Genomic DNA, 16,472 nt, shown 5'->3' with positions numbered 1-16,472 from the left:
AATAATCTCGTATGTATAAGATAAGAACTTTAAAGATAAGAGAAACACACGTCTTAAATATTTGCTATATATGTCACACGTCTGTCTTGTATGTATGCGTACGTAAGAAGATATTCAGTGACTCAAAGAATAAGTTTTGAATACTACTAACTTTGGTTAGTCATTTTTTAAAACATTTAAATCCATTAGTTTAACATTTGTATCGTGTAATATTATCTTAATAATTATGGATAACAAAATTTTAATTAATTAAACTTTATATACTTACAAATTTATGAGTTAAATAAGTTATCAGTCTTTAAAAATATCATGCTTTTGTGTTTAATTTCTAAAAATATATTGAATTTTAGTTTTTAGAATTGAAAAAATGAATTTAATCTTCACTGCAAGAATAAAATTATGTTTTTTTTATTAAATACAGGGACTAGGATTGAATGTGTTTTAATTAAATGTAGGGACTAAGAATGACGTGTAATAGAGTGCACATTTTTTTAATATATGAAACTTTTTAGAAAGATTAAAAAAAACTTTATAATAAAAAAATGTAAAATTAATAGTGACGTGTAACAAATTCCTAAACAGGAATTTATTTTAAAATAATATTATTTATTAATTTATTTTTAAATATTAAAAAATAAAAAATCGAAAATTTAATTATTTAATATTTAATTTTATCAATAAATGTTCACAATGTAAGGATAAAAGTATATAAAAATATAAGAAATTATCGATTGTATCATATTATGTAACTTAACTAATTTAAAAGAAGTCGAACTCGACCTTGAAAAAAGGTGTTAAGTGGCGCCTTCAGCCTTGTCACCTGTGCACGATAGAAAACTCTAGAAGGTAAATGACGGGGTGCAAGGCCATGTTTGTTAAGAAAAAAATAGAGGGGAAAAAGGGGCTTTGACATAAAGCTTTCAATTAGGCTGAGAAACCCTAGTGTGAGAGTTCAGTGAGTGTGGAAGCTACTGGCTACTGCCGGGGTTTGTTGCAGCAGCGACAACCAAGGTGGGACAGATTTGAGCGTTTTCTAGGGTTTTTACCGCCGAAAAGGACGTTTCCACTATTGTCAACAAACGTGGCGCTCTTCTCATAAGCGCTTACGTACGCCTCTCTCGCTCTTCCCTTCTCTCCCCACCACCCTATTATTCTCTTTTTGTACCACATAATCGGCAACTCTGTTTCTATTTTTTTTTAATATTTTCTGTTCATTTGCTTCCCATTCAACGCACACATTTACTATTAATATTTTTCAAAAACTAATCGACTGAGTCGTGTTTGGTCGTCGCATCGAAACAGAATGGCAGATTCAGAGCGAATCCAAAATCCGTGGATGGCTTCGGAGCAGACTGCAGTTGAAATGAATGACAACGGTACGGATTCTACGCGACGCTTTTCTCCTCCTCCTCCGCCGCAACCATCCAATAGCGATCAATTGGGAATCGGAGAACGAGCTTTCTCCGCCGCCGGCGCTGCCTTCCTCTCCGCCATCATTGTCAATCCCCTCGATGTTGCCAAGGTGCCGTTTCTTCTCACTTTTCAATTTAATTGCATGTTTCTTGACTCATTTATGTGTTTTATTATATTGAGTTTGTGCCAATACTTCAATACTTTACCTGTTATTCCATGACATATTTTTATTTATTTATTTATTTTATGTGTGTTAACGTTAAATTTATTTGTGGTGTATTCTGAATCTTTTTGCTGGTTTATCAGACAAGGTTGCAAGCACAGGCCGCAGGGGTTGCATATTCTCATCCGCTCAGTAATATGACCAGTCGTATGTCTTATTTTGGGCCAAATATGGTATGTGAGGAGCTCATATTTTCGCTCCCTTTTCAAAGACCTTTTGTAATAATTGTTATTATTTTATTACTTTCAATTTGTGTGCATTTGTATGTTGTTTCTTCGATTGCCACAATACGAGAGCTAATGCAATGTAGCATGTTTTTGAGAGATTATGTGGTTGAATGACATTGCATTCTCTTGAACCCAATTTACTGGTTTTCAAGAAGAAAAATCCTGGATGTCTTTGGTTTTGTGCCATTTCGTGTGATTAATTTGATCTTGTTGATATTGTTTCTAGATGTTTGCTGATCTAAGATGTTCTCCTTCATGTCACCGGGCTGGAATCCAAGGCACAGTATCAATTTGTCCTCCTGAGTGTTTTCGCTACAAAGGAACACTGGATGTCCTCTACAAAATTATACAACAGGTCGGTAGTTTTGTTAGATGGGATGATGTGGTCATTTGCATGTTTTGAGTGGATATCTGTGCTTGAAGTGGTCATTTATGCATATTACTTGTTTACGTTTACAAATATGGGCACATATATTCATCAATGCAAGAGTGGTATTGCAGGAAGGATTTGCTAGGCTATGGAGAGGCACAAATGCTGGCCTTGCACTTGCAGTACCAACTGTAGGTTCACTAGTCAATCAACATTTATTCATTGTTTTAAGCATTGGACATTATATAGTGAAAGCATGAGAATTGACTTGACTATTTTTCATGGACTTAAATCAGGTAGGAATTTACCTTCCTTGCTATGACATATTCCGCAATTGGTTTGAGGGATACACGGCCAAAAGTGCACCAACAGCAACCCCATATGTACCTTTAGTGGCTGGTTCATTGGCGCGTTCTCTAGCTTGTGCAACTTGTTATCCTATTGAACTTGCTAGAACTCGTATGCAGGTATTTATGATAATTACCCATATTATTTAAGCCCTGATGTTTGAAAAATTGAGGGTTTTAGAAATGCTGTGCTTGTTTAAGTCTGGCTATGTTCCCTGCTTTGAATCTATGTATGTCTGAGTTGGTTCACCTGCAATCCATGGGCATTTTTGGCCTAGTGATTTCTCTTGTTGGTTTCTGGGGTGCATGGTTTATTTTTTTCTATTTATTTTACATGTGCCAAATCAATGTTGCCATGCTTTATAATATTTCAATTCCAACTAAGATCCCTTGTCCTAGGATTAGGATTGTGGCTTACTGTTGAAGTTTTGTATTGTGACTGGATGATGGTTTGATTTTTTCTTTTTTTGGGGGATACCTCTTACCTGGTACATAAACTTATTTGTCCCTTAGAATTTTACTTTGTTCTACTGTAATTCATTTGGTTTTCTTTCTTCATTTAGTAGATCCTATTTGTTTTATTGTGATTTTGTTATTTGTTTCTAGATAGCAGTGTTTTATGCTTTATTTCTTCAATTCCCCTATCTTTCTTGATGCTTAGTGGTTTTAAGCAAATACATGTTTTCTTATTTTAAATTCCCAGCTACACTTACTATCACCACAAAATTTCTATATTCTTCTTGTTCTTGGGAGAATTTTTCAATTTTCAATTGTTCATTTTGGATTAGGCATTCAAGGAGACTCAAATTGGTAAAAAGCCACCTGGAGTGTTCCAGACTCTCTTGGGTGTTGTCTCACATGTGAAGAGTACAAACACTCCACAGAACAGTTGTAAGTGCATCTTTTTTTTGGACAATATGAACATCTAATAGCCATAATGTAAACTGAAAGGGGTCTGCTTGCTTTGACATTTACTGTACATAGATTTGTAAATTTGTTGAATGAGAAAGGCTAGGAACCCACTCTTTCAAGCACACTATTATTGGCTAAAATTTATTGGAAATCACAAAAGTCACGTTCCACCTTTAATTTAATGATTCTCACTCATACTTTTGTAGTTTTCAATAAATTTCAATCAATAAATGAGTGTTTCAGAAAAAGTGTGTTGGTGAGTGTTCCTAGCATTTCTTGTATCGAGTTGGCTGGTGTTTCTTATTTGTTTGATTCATCAAATTTTTGCACTAGCACAATAAAGTTTTATTAATTTATATAAGGATAATTATCTTAAATACCTGTATACGAGTTCTAGCAAGTTCAATAGGATAACAAGTTGCACAGGCTAGAGAGTGTGCCAAGTTTGCCATGACATGAAGTGTAGGTTATTTGAATATTTGGATTTAGCTTTTTAATGTACTGGAATTCAAATCTATTTCTGAGGAATAGATGTTGAAACTATACTTCTCTATTTGTCACGCAAGTTGGGGGATACATGTCTCATCTGTTTGATTCAATTTGTTAATCTCAGTCAACTGTGGCACTGGGAAGACTGCTATATTTATTAATATAACAAACATTGAAGCCTGTATGAACATTTATAAATTAAATGCTAAGGAAGGTATTATCATAATCATGTAATCGGTGGTGAATCTCTTTCATTTCATCACAGTGCAAGGTTATCGTGTTCTGTGGACTGGCATGGGAGCTCAACTTGCCCGTGATGTTCCTTTCTCTGCAATTTGTTGGTCAACACTTGAACCAGTGAGTTCCCTTCCTGAATCCTTTGACATATGAAATTGTTTTTCTCAATCTTTGTTTTCTCATGCTAATTACTCCTGCTTTGCAGACTAGAAGGAAGCTTCTTAGTTTGGTTGGCGATGATGCCAATGTATTGAGTGTTCTTGGGGCAAATTTTGCTGCTGGTTTTGTTGCCGGAACTTTAGCAGCTGGTGCTACATGTCCGCTAGATGTTGCCAAAACTCGAAGGCAGATAGAGGTTTGTTTCTATTAGAGATGTCATAGAAAACCATGTATCTTCCCCAAACAATTTAAGCTTTTAGGATTTTTGGTTCCTGACATGTTATCACTGCTTCTACAATCAAGTGGTCTAGTTTTTGACCTTTGTTGTCCCTATAATTTTAATAAAATGGTGAATTTTAGCACAAGGTAGGTAGGTTTATGCACTATCCACACTTCAAGCTCAAAAGGCTCTTGAATGAAGGGTTGTGTTAGAGATCTAAGAAAAAAATTCATGTGATGTAATATGAAATCTTTGATTTGTTTTTACCCAGGAATTTAAACTTTAGAAATTCCAGTTCTTGACAATTTCCCTTTTGTTTTAAGTCACTAAAGCTTCCCCCTGGTATTTTCTTTTTATTCAAACTTGAGGGGTAGGGGGAATTACAGGAGTTATCACTTTTCTCATATGTCGTCTTTTTTTCTTTCAAATAACTGATTCATTTGAATTAATAATTCAGTTCTATATCTATTTGCCTATTTGGACTTATTCTATTGTCATCTTTTCTCAAAAAAATTGCAGAGGGATCCTGTTAGGGCATTGACAATGACTACAAGACAGACACTGATGGAGGTGTGGAGGTATGCTACTATTTGGATTCCAAATCTTTATACTTTTGACTTTCACCTTGTTTTTGTGACAGAAATTGGATGCCAAGTGCCTTAACTGACTGTTCTTTTCAATCTATAATATAGTGCATGCCTGCTTATATTTTTATTCGAGATGTCACTTAATGCTGAAAGGATTTCAACTTCTTTGTTGACCCACTTAGTAGGAAAATGCATAGTTGTTATTTTAGTTGCCTATGCCCTAAAGTATTAACTTCTTGTCTGCGTGAAGATCATTTGAAATTGATCTATATGTTGGTATAATTGATTATTTGTATGCTTTGTTTGAGCTGACTTTTTCAATATCTTCCCTCAGAGACGGAGGTTTGAAAGGGCTTTTCACAGGGTTTGGTCCACGAGTTGGTCGGGCAGGTCCCTCCGTTGGAATTGTGATTTCATTTTATGAAGTTGTAAAGTTTGTTCTACATCATGGGTACGCAGCATCATGATCGGGTTCTTATTCTGCATATTTTAGTTTAATTACCGAAGCGTCTTTAATGAGAATCTCTGGAGGTTGCGCAGCAATTTTTTTGTGTGGAATGGAGGTCTTTCCAATACGTTCTGACCATTAACAACATACATGAATAGGAATTGACCAGCGCAGAACATGCGCCTAGGTTTTTGACATTTTTTTTGGTAATTTTGCTGGTTGTCCAGCAGAAATTTTGTTACACTTGGGATCGTCCCTGAAGTAAAATATTAATAAATTGATTTTTCTTTTAAACATGCTACGGTCGGTCGCTCTATACATACGTGGAATGTTGATTGAAGTTTTTGTTTATTTTATATAGATTTTCCTTCAACCTACTATTTATTCTTGGCGGAAATAGTACTGGAATTTGGATGGTCTGTGCTGCAAATTGAAGAATATATTGCAGTATTTTCATGCTGAGTGGTTTGTATATCATATAGTTGGCCAGAGAAGTTAATAATATATTTTTAACATTTATTATTATTAGTTGAAATTTTTATAACGAAAAAAATGGTGGCATTAATTTTACCCGATAATAGATGTGTTAGAATAGTTCAAGGTAGAAATGATTCAACCTTGCACATTGCAGGAGAAGATTACACGTAGGGAGAAAACTGTATAAAGTGCTTCATCTATTCAGTCCTCTCAATTCCAGCTCTGGCCTTGGAATGCTCGCAACGGGGCCTATTATGGTGAAGAATAATTAATGGTGATGATACTATCACTATTAGGAAGTCGTGGTTCAAGTCTAGTAAAGAAAACTTAACTACAAATGGCATCATCCGGGAGTACTCGTTACATGTTAACCTTAAACATGAAAAGTATACTGTTTAATTTGTCATGTAGATTTGTAGTCAACTGCAGAGAAATTTTTTGTTAACTTAATTTGATAAATTTAAATTGAATATGTGAACCAAAATGGTTTATTTTTTGTTAAACCATTAGGAATGGAAACAGATTAGGTTTTATTTTAAATAAAATAGGTCTAACTTGTAACATAATTATTAAGCTTGATTAACTTGTTACCTATTAATATTAAGTAGGTATGGTAATGTCTAGGGTATTATAGTATCTATTTCTATACCTGTGTTTTAAAAAAATATTCGTATATGGTCTCATACTTGTGTGAATATGAACATTAATCTGCGTACTCGTACCTTTTAAGTACCTGCATACTCATCTTGTATCCATTTCTTGCGCTTGTTTGAGAAAAAATATTTATAAAAAAAATATGTTTATATAATTTCACATAAGTAGTATAATAATATAATAATTCAATATATAGTTGCCGAATAAGGTACAAATATAAATAAAAAAATAAATATTTAAAGATCATAAATGCTAAATGTATCTTAATATAATAATTTTTTAAAATAAATTTTTAAAAACAATAAGCGAAACTAAACACATAAGTTATTTGTCAGTAATAATCCTATCTTGTGTAAGATTTGATCGATTAACAATGTCAGAGCAACAACGAAATAGATTTGTATAATAGTTGTCCTTTCGTGTGGATCACTTGGTGTCCTCTTGTGAGGATATTGACCTCTTGATACATAAAAATATTTTTTTTAACTTTTGAATTTGAAATTGTAAGAAAAATAATAGATTTAATTAAAATAATATATATATATATATATATTAATACTAGTATTTTTAACTCATACACTATACGAAAGTATTTTATCAAAAATATAAATTTTTGAAAAATTATTTTAATAAATTAAATATTTATAATGTATATAAATTTTAAAAGAAAGAATTTGAATAAAAGATAAATAATTATAATAAAATTTTATAATAAAGAAATATACGTGTATATTGAAAAAATGAATAATTAATGCATGAAAACTTCTCTGTGCTTTTCATCCTTATAACTCTTTTAAAGGTAAACCTGGACATGAAAAAGAAACAAAAGTGTTCAACACTTTATGTTCTCTAAAGGGGGCATGTATGAAAGCAGCAATGGAATACTAAGAATAATGGGTTTTGTTACATACATTGGTGCAGCAAAAAGTGAAACTGAGGCATCATGACAGTTCATAGATATATCTTTTATTTAATATTTTATCTTTTTATTTTTTACCATATTGTTTTAAACATTATTCATGATCTTTTGTTTATTCTAAATTCAAATCACTGCACATTTAATGCTTTTTTAGTTTAAAGTTAAGTTGAATTATTTTTTATAATTATCTATAACAATTTGATAAAATTGTTATTTAACTATTAAATATTATTAAAATATGTACATTAATAAATTAAATATTTTTTTATAATAATTATATTTTATTTGTGTAAAAATATCTCATATTTAATAAATAAAATTATAATAAATACATAAAATTAATAACAAAAATAATACTTACAAAATTTGTTGAATAAACTTAAAAAATATTATATCTAAAAAGTAAATAATATCGTCATTATAAAAATTGTAGATAAAAAATATTTATATCATAAAATTTATGGATATAGAAAAATAACATATTAGTAAAATAAGAATTAATAAAATTTATATTTAAATTAAAATAACTTATATTTTTAAATTTTTATTTTAATAAAAAAATATGTGATAAAACTTAATATAAAAATTTAAACTCAATGCATATATATATAATTATAATGACAATAATAATAATAACTATTAATTTAAAAAATAATTATAAAATATTTAATTTTATCTATTTTATTAAATTTTTATTTAAATTAATAAATATATATAAAATTAACTATATTATAACAATAATATAATATAAAAAATATTATTAATACAATACATTAAAATATATATTTATATATTATATATAAATTAATAAATAAATTAATAATATAATTTTTTATTTATACTTTTTTTATGTAAATATTTATTAATTATTCAATTTTAAATGTATAAATAATTATATTTAAAAAAAAAAGCTATCTACATTTATGTCAAATTTATTAAAAATAATAATTTAAAATTTGACATATTTATATTTAAGTGTGTGGTTGTGTGATGTGGACCTGGTATCTAAAATTTTTTTTATAAATACTTTACTCAAAAAATTTATACCAATAAAAATAAAATATGTAGTAAATTACAAAAAGTATATATTATTATATATAATTTATTTAAAATTAAATTATTTATATTATTTACTATATAGTCATATTATATATATATATATATATATATATATTGTATATTGACATTTTTTTATTTTATATTTTTTATAAAATTTTAATTTCAAATAAAATATAATTCATATTTAAATAATTTTTATTTATTATAAAAAAAGAATTAAATACAATATATTAATATAATAATTAAATATTAATAATAATAAAATTAAGAATATAAAAAAATATATTAATATATATTATTATTTTATTTTATTTTATTTTGATTGAGTCTTATTCTTATCCAAAGACTTAATTCTTCTTTAACTTATTTAATATAATAAATATGATAATTTATTATTAAATAAATTTATTATTTAAGAAGTATAATTGTATATAAATAATTTTAATTTTTAATAAAATATAATTATAAATAAAAAAATTATAACATTATATATTATTAAAATATAAAAAATAATATTAAATAATTTTATTATTTAAATATATTTTGATATATATATATATATAGGCCGACCCGTAATATCTAATAGACTTTATATTAACTTAACTATATATTAGTCAACTTGTTTTGACTTTGTTGTGCATCGACCAATTTGTTTGTGACATTACTGTGTATTAGGGATAAAATGGACTAGTGGTAGTAAAAGCCTACAATTGATACAGTTTGAAAACGGTGCTAGAACATTTTTATCCATACTTACATTCTAGAAAAATCAAGACAACAATTTGGTACCCAAACCCATTCTCATACTCGTATAGATAGAACCTTTAGTTTTTGTGTTTATATCCACTATACAATTATAAATCTAAACCAGAACTAGTTACATACTGTTTAGTTAAATAGAAGATTTTAATTTTTTTTAAATTAGTAAAACAAATATATTATTGTAATATTAAAATTAATTAAAACGTTAATAAAACCAAAAGGCCTTAATTAAAAGTACAAGATCTAATTCAAGTACCCAAAAAAAATTCCAAAGATATTTCTAACCTTAATTATAAAATCTAACAAATATATAATTATATTTATTCAACACACACCTTATATAGGAGTTTGTACGGGGCAGACTGGGTATAAATCCCATATTCACAAAACTTAACGCAGAAAATTACCATGTTTAGAATCTATTTGATGGGGGAAAATAAAAGAAAAAAAAGTTTATATAATACCAATAATTTTTAAGAATATCCATTGATTTTAAGTCGAGTTATCTTTTCAAAGTAAGGAGCTAACTTTATTTTTCTGTAACATTAACAACCAAATCAACTAGCGGCTCCAAATTCATTTATCAAATATCATATTGATAATTGAAAAAAAAAATGTCCAGTTCAACCTCAATGTCATAACATTTTTTCTTTTAATGAACAATGTCACACCAAAGTTTTGGAAGACGAGTTATGTGTCACTTTCAATTACCACTCCAACTATTTTCTTTACAGTATAATCTTACATTTTAACCTTATACGTAACATTTTTTTTTTTTCTTTTTACACATTATTTCTAGACATTAAATTGTAACACTAGCGCACTAGATGAAAATACGAAATAAGGAGAACGGAAAATAGGTAGCCTCAAAAACTACTTTTCCTTTCTTTCTCTAATTGTAGCTTCAAGTTGCTCGTAATCCAAATCCTTAACACTTGTAACTAGACAACGTTAATTCCAAATATGCACAAATTACCAAACCTACTTGCAATATATGTGTGTGCCTAATGCCTCGTAAAAGTTAAATTCATGTTAAAACGTCAGTGACCATGAGTCGTAAAAGTTACAATTAGTAACTTCAAAATCGATAATCTATAACTAATAAACGTAAAATCAAACTCGCACTAATTTTATCAAATGCGATTATTATCTGTCATTTTGCTTTGAAAAGTACGATAATTCAATTCAGCTAGTTTGAAAGGCCTTGATTTACGATTGTTTGCCTACTTATAATTATATGAGAATTCTCTGATGCTTATATTTTTAATGGATGACTTTATTTTTCATAATCTCTTATCTTTGCCCTACAGTAAGAAAGTATCTCATAGATTATTATTATTATTATGCAGGAATGAGAAAAACAAAGGACCATAAATAGATTGCAACCGATAAGTCAGAATAGGATATTCATTCGAGAAGAAGAGTAATTTAAGAATACATTTATCCAATTTAAATCTCTTCCTCAGTATTTCTGACAATAATGCCTCTCTCTGCCTTAAAGAAGGCTATGTATCCATTCATCAATTCAGAAATGAAAGATGAATCCCATGGAGAATTAATGCATGATATAGGTCAGCACCAAAGCCACAAGCATTAGAACATATGCAATTGCTTGGTCAATTGAGGTGCCTGCAAATTATAATGAACAATTTATTAGCAAGATCCATTGTGCCCTCCTTCAATAACGTAGAAAAATCAGACTATGAGTAAATAATAGGTAATTTGGAAATCAATTTTGGTAATTGGTCCAATACATCTTAATTAAAAGGGAGTATAGCATATTTGATATCTCGTAATTGTATAGTTTCAATGATCTCAATCATAGTGACATCATTGTCAAGGAGATCCATCTTTCTCCAAAAATTCTCATGCCCCAAAATGCAAGTCATGATTAATTTTTATTCTAACCATATACAAGAATTGACATATCTTATCCTTAATCTTGATCTTAATATTAGACAAAAACAAATATTTTATTCAAGGTAACAAACAAAAAGAACTATCTAGGTATGAAAAGGCGAGGTCAGCATGAAGGAAGAACACTGAGTGAAAAATGAAATAAGGAGAAAGAAGAGAATTACCATCGCTTGTTGGAGCTGGAGCCGGAGCAAGGGCTTGGGAAGAAGCCACAGTCATAAGAGCTGCATAGATGAGGCAAAGGAAGGCAACCACCCTGAATGAAGCACTGGAAACGGCCATGTTTCTCTTTGAATATTTCTTAATTTCTTTTCGTTATTATCTCTCTCTCTCTCTCTTCCTCTCTCTTAGTTGTTCAAACTTCAAGAGAGAAAGAAAGGAGAGAGAAGTTTTGACGGCAAAAACTTGATGAAGAAAGAAATGAAGGTGGTGAAGATGAAGAGCTACATGGAGTTCCTTTTATAATGGCAACGAAGGGTTCCATACAAAGGTGAACCCGCAAGTTCAGGGAGACCCTTATACCAATGTGAGATTTCCTTGCCGTATTTTATTCTTTTACTAATAATATCTTTGACTACCGCAATTCATGTTTCCTCAATACATATTTGGTTTCCTACGTAGCGTGAAACTTCATCAAACACGTATTAAGTAGTTTGTTGTGTCCTTCCAATAAGATGGGAATTCCAATAAGATGTGTTTAATCATAGCCATTGATTCTAACCTTCTTCTTAAAATGAATAGAGGGACACATTTGAGAGTCCATAAAAATTCCATACTGTTAGTGTGATATTACATACGATAACAATTAGTAATTAAAACAGCAACAATTTTTTTTAATTTTTGTTCGGATTTTTGTCCATAAGAATAAGCAGCTATTAATATTAAAAATTTATTAAAAAAATATTTATTATATTTTTATAACTTTAATATAATAATTGTGTATTTTTTTAATAAAATTTTTTATTTGTAGATGTTTAAGGTTAACAAGATCCTTTTTTAATAATCATGACAATATATTCACAGCTTAGTTATTACCAAATTCTTAGTAATTTGATGGACGGATAAATAGATATAAAGAAAGGGGAGAGAGAAGGTGCAACTACTACTCTAAAACAAACATAATTTTATGTGGTAGATGTCTCCAACATGCATAAAGAAAGGAAGAACACTTGGGAATCAATTCTTGTGAAGTAAAAGCAGCATAGCCTGTAGTATATGTTATCACAATTATATTTTGTGCCTACTTGTGAGCATCAAACTTGCTGAATCTTCACTGGTCGTAGTACAATATATGTTCCACTGCTCATCTCTTCCTCAAAGTTTGTTTGTTTATAGTTCAGCCTCAAGTGCCTTACTCAGTACACCTCATTTCAGCTTTCTTGCTTCTCTCTTCCAATTAATTCATTACACCTCCAATTTTCTGACGTGCTGTTGCTATCAACATCGAGGTTTAGCATCTCTGTATCTTCTTTCATTTCCTCTATACCTATCTCTATCAAAAGTTTTTGCTATGCTATTTTTTGTTTGTTTCAGAAAATCTACATTCCTTTCTCAACATCCTGGATTCAAAAATTTTAAACATAAAAAAAATATATTATTTTTAAGAGAAATATTTTTTATACTAATATAAATTTAAAATTTTTTATATTCGGTATAAATTTTTCATTTAACTTATGTCTAATGGTAAGTGAAGTAATAAATTACAACTCTTTAAATATAAATTAAATAAAATGCTCAAATTAAATATAAAATTTTTTAAACTTAAACTAATGTAAGAATATCTTACTCTTTATTTGTAATATAAAAATGTTTGTATATGTGTTGTTTGTATGTAATATTAATATACTGAATTATATATTTTTTAAAAATATTATATCTAAATTTTCATTGTGTTGCTAACGCTACACATTGAAAATATAGTTTACTTTTATGAAGTATAAACATAGTTACGTGTTTAAAAATATTATATTCAAATAAATAAGGTTGTGCTACATAAAAAACAAGCATAGTCTTCTAGCATGTTGATAAATATATCCTTTTACTATATCTAAATCTTACGAGGCTGAATAAAAAATTTTTAAAAATTTAGAAGGGATCATTAGTATTTTAAATTTAAATTAATGACTTTTATTTCTCTCTATCTCCTCTGCATATAAACCTTACACTTTCACCCTAAACTCCTCCACCTAAACATATTCACAACTTTTTTCTCTCTCTCTTATATTCAAATAGTTGCTTTTATAACATCTCCAATAAATATTTTTTTAACATATAATTGGTGTGTACCACATCAGTTTTTATTTATTTATTATTATAAATTATTAATGTCTTATATTTAATTTCTATGATCATAATAATAAACCTTGTTTGTCATAAGGCTGAAGTAAATTATTATAATATAACTCATTTTAAATATTAATTTAATTTTATGCAGTTAGTTTTATTTATTAAATTAAAATTATTTTTTGATTATTATTAATATTTTTAAATTGATCAATCAAAAATTAATTTTAATTAATCAATTAATAGATGTCTGATCTTTAATAAATTAATGGAATCAACAGATAAATTAAACTGAAGAATTATAAAGATTATTATCTCCTTTAAACTTTCAATTAATTAAGTTTAAAAAATTTAATATTTCTTAATCCTCTTATTTATTTATAATATATGCATATATATCTAAGTGCTTGCTATGGTGCTTCTAAGCTTGAAGGTGTATTAAATACTCTCTATAAATTATACTAAGATATTAAAAGATATTTATGTCTTTTCTAAATATACTACTAACTCTATTACTAAAGTCAACGGTTATAATTATTCCAAGTATATAAGATTATAAAATGCTTTCTTATTTTTTAGAGTACTGTAAAATTTATCACACACACATACACACACATATATATATATATATAATATTAGGCTTTTTTATTTAAATATTGTAAAATAAAAAATTCTTAATTTATTGTTTTTCTTAAACTATGTTCCTACCTGGGATATGTTAATCCATGTGGCATAAATTTCATAAAATGATTGGTAAAAATATTAATTTTTTATTTTTTAAAATAAATTTCACCACTAGAAACGTGAAATAACTAAATTACAACATGTGTCAGTATCAGTGTAATTTCAAAGTATGATTGACAAAATTAAATACCAATTTCGCCCTACAAAGTGCGAAACCCTCTGATGGTGACACATGTCACAATCTGAGTAAGTTTCACCATGAAAATTGCATCACATGCATGAATCTTACATGTGGCACAATTTTATTCTATTATGTGAATACCTTGATTAATTTTAATAACATAATCAAATAAAATCTAATTTGGATTTACATACAAATCATTAGCACAATTATGATAAAAATTAAATTACTAACATAATACTAGAAAAATATTTTTTATTTACATACAAATTTAAATTACATCTTAATCAAATTAATTTAAATCATTAACATGATTAAAATTTTTATCATTAAATATCAATTATGATTACATTGAAATTAAAAAATAAATTATTAACATAATACAAAAAAAATATTTTTTATATTTATATACAAATTACCATTAATTTTTCATTAAAAAAGTCTAAATTACTAACGTAATAACAATAAAAAATTTTACAGATTTTTTCAAAATTTTCATATTACATGCATGTAATTTTGTTGATTTTTTTTAGTTAAAGAATATGTGTAAGGGATATTTTTTTGGGTCACAAAAAATAACTTTTAATTTTTTGAAAATTATGCAACAAAATTCTTTATTGTAATTACGTTAGTAATTTATACTTTTTTAATAAAAAGTTAATAGTAATTTATATGTAAATATAAAAAATATTTTTTGTATTATGTTGGTAAGTTATTTTTTGTTTCAATGTAATCATAATTGGTATCTAATGATAAAAATTTTAATTATGTTATAGCAAAAAAAATTAATTATATTTGTGATTTAAATTTATTTAATTAAGATGTAATTTCAATTTGTATGTTAATAGAAAAAATATTTCTTAATATTATGTTAGTAATTTGATTTCTTAATATTAAATTTTTATTATTATGTTATTAAAATTAATAAAAATAAATTCGCACAATAAGTCAAAATTGTATCCCGTGTCAGATTTTTGTAAGTTATGCAATTTTTATGATAAAACTTACTTAGATTGTGACACGTGTCACTATTTGAGAGTTTTGCGTTCTGTATGGCGAAATTGACATTTAATTTTTACCAATCATACTACAAAATTATGCTAACATACTGTGATTTAGTGGCAAAATTTATTTAAGAAAAATAAAAAATTAATATTTTTGTCAATTATTTTGACAAAACTTATGTTGTGGACTGAAAAATAGTTTAAGAAAAGCAATAAGTTAAGAATTTATTTTTGATTTTGTAATATTTAAATAAAAAAGGTAATATATTAACTTTATAAATTAAGAAAACAAATGTGGCTGCTGGGATTCGAGCCCAGGTCTCCACGGCCACAACGTGGAATTCTTACCACTAAACTACAGCCACATTATAGTGAGTAATCTGTCTTTCATTTTAATAGTTAAACATAACTTCTGTATTCCTCTTTTCAATATACCTCTGTCATTACCACCCTATTGTATCCAATGATCTTTTTAAAAACATCTCCAATATGCTTATATATATATATATGAAAAAAAATGATTACGTACAATATATAATTATATTTCTTATCGTATCAGTTAATTTTTTATATTTAAATAATGAAATTAAGTATTACATGAGAGTGTATTATATGTCAAGAGTACTAACTTCATTGTGGCTAATCTATTGTTTTTAATAATTTTACTTAGATATTTAACGTATATGTCTTGTATTCTTCTTCTTTTTTAAGTAAAAATAAAATAAATAAGAAAAAAATTAACTACCTAAGACAATCTCTATCAACACCAACAGAAGAAAATTCAAAATATAATAAACTGAGGAATAAATGACATTGAAAATAAGATATTAAGAGATCATATTTAGTTAGAACATCAGCAACATCATTTCTTTCTTTTAGAGTATGGTTCCATATAAGTTC

General features: G+C 27.6%; 1 protein-coding gene and 1 non-coding gene across 3 annotated transcripts; one reads left to right on the top strand and one right to left on the bottom strand.

Annotated features, from left to right (window-relative positions):
• The first annotated feature begins 805 nt into the window (after nt 1-805).
• Nucleotides 806-5,921, top strand: LOC113849228 (mitochondrial carrier protein MTM1). Of its 2 annotated transcripts, none has more exons than XM_027478988.1 (11): nt 806-846; nt 1,303-1,522; nt 1,720-1,809; nt 2,090-2,218; nt 2,365-2,424; nt 2,530-2,700; nt 3,369-3,471; nt 4,247-4,338; nt 4,424-4,573; nt 5,117-5,175; nt 5,519-5,885. In XM_027478988.1, the coding sequence occupies exons 2-11, from the start codon at nt 1,304-1,306 to the stop codon at nt 5,649-5,651; spliced, it is 1,206 nt and encodes a 401-aa protein (XP_027334789.1). In that variant the 5' UTR covers nt 806-846; nt 1,303; the 3' UTR covers nt 5,652-5,885. The 2 variants fall into 2 exon arrangements, with proteins under 2 accessions (XP_027334789.1, XP_027334781.1); XM_027478980.1 differs by lacking the exon at nt 806-846 and adding an exon at nt 863-1,107 and having other exon boundaries at nt 5,519-5,921.
• Nucleotides 5,922-15,865: 9,944 nt separating this feature from the next.
• Nucleotides 15,866-15,937, bottom strand: TRNAH-GUG. Its single transcript has one exon. It is a non-coding gene; the product is annotated as a tRNA-His (tRNA).
• Between the last annotated feature and the right edge of the window lie 535 nt (nt 15,938-16,472).

Source organism: Abrus precatorius, unplaced genomic scaffold (assembly GCF_003935025.1).
Source record: "Abrus precatorius isolate BTA unplaced genomic scaffold, Abrus_2018 Scaffold10, whole genome shotgun sequence".
Classification (NCBI taxonomy): domain Eukaryota; kingdom Viridiplantae; phylum Streptophyta; class Magnoliopsida; order Fabales; family Fabaceae; genus Abrus; species Abrus precatorius.
The sequence above is the reverse complement of the archived record's forward strand: the minus strand, read 5'-3'. Positions and strand labels throughout refer to the sequence as shown.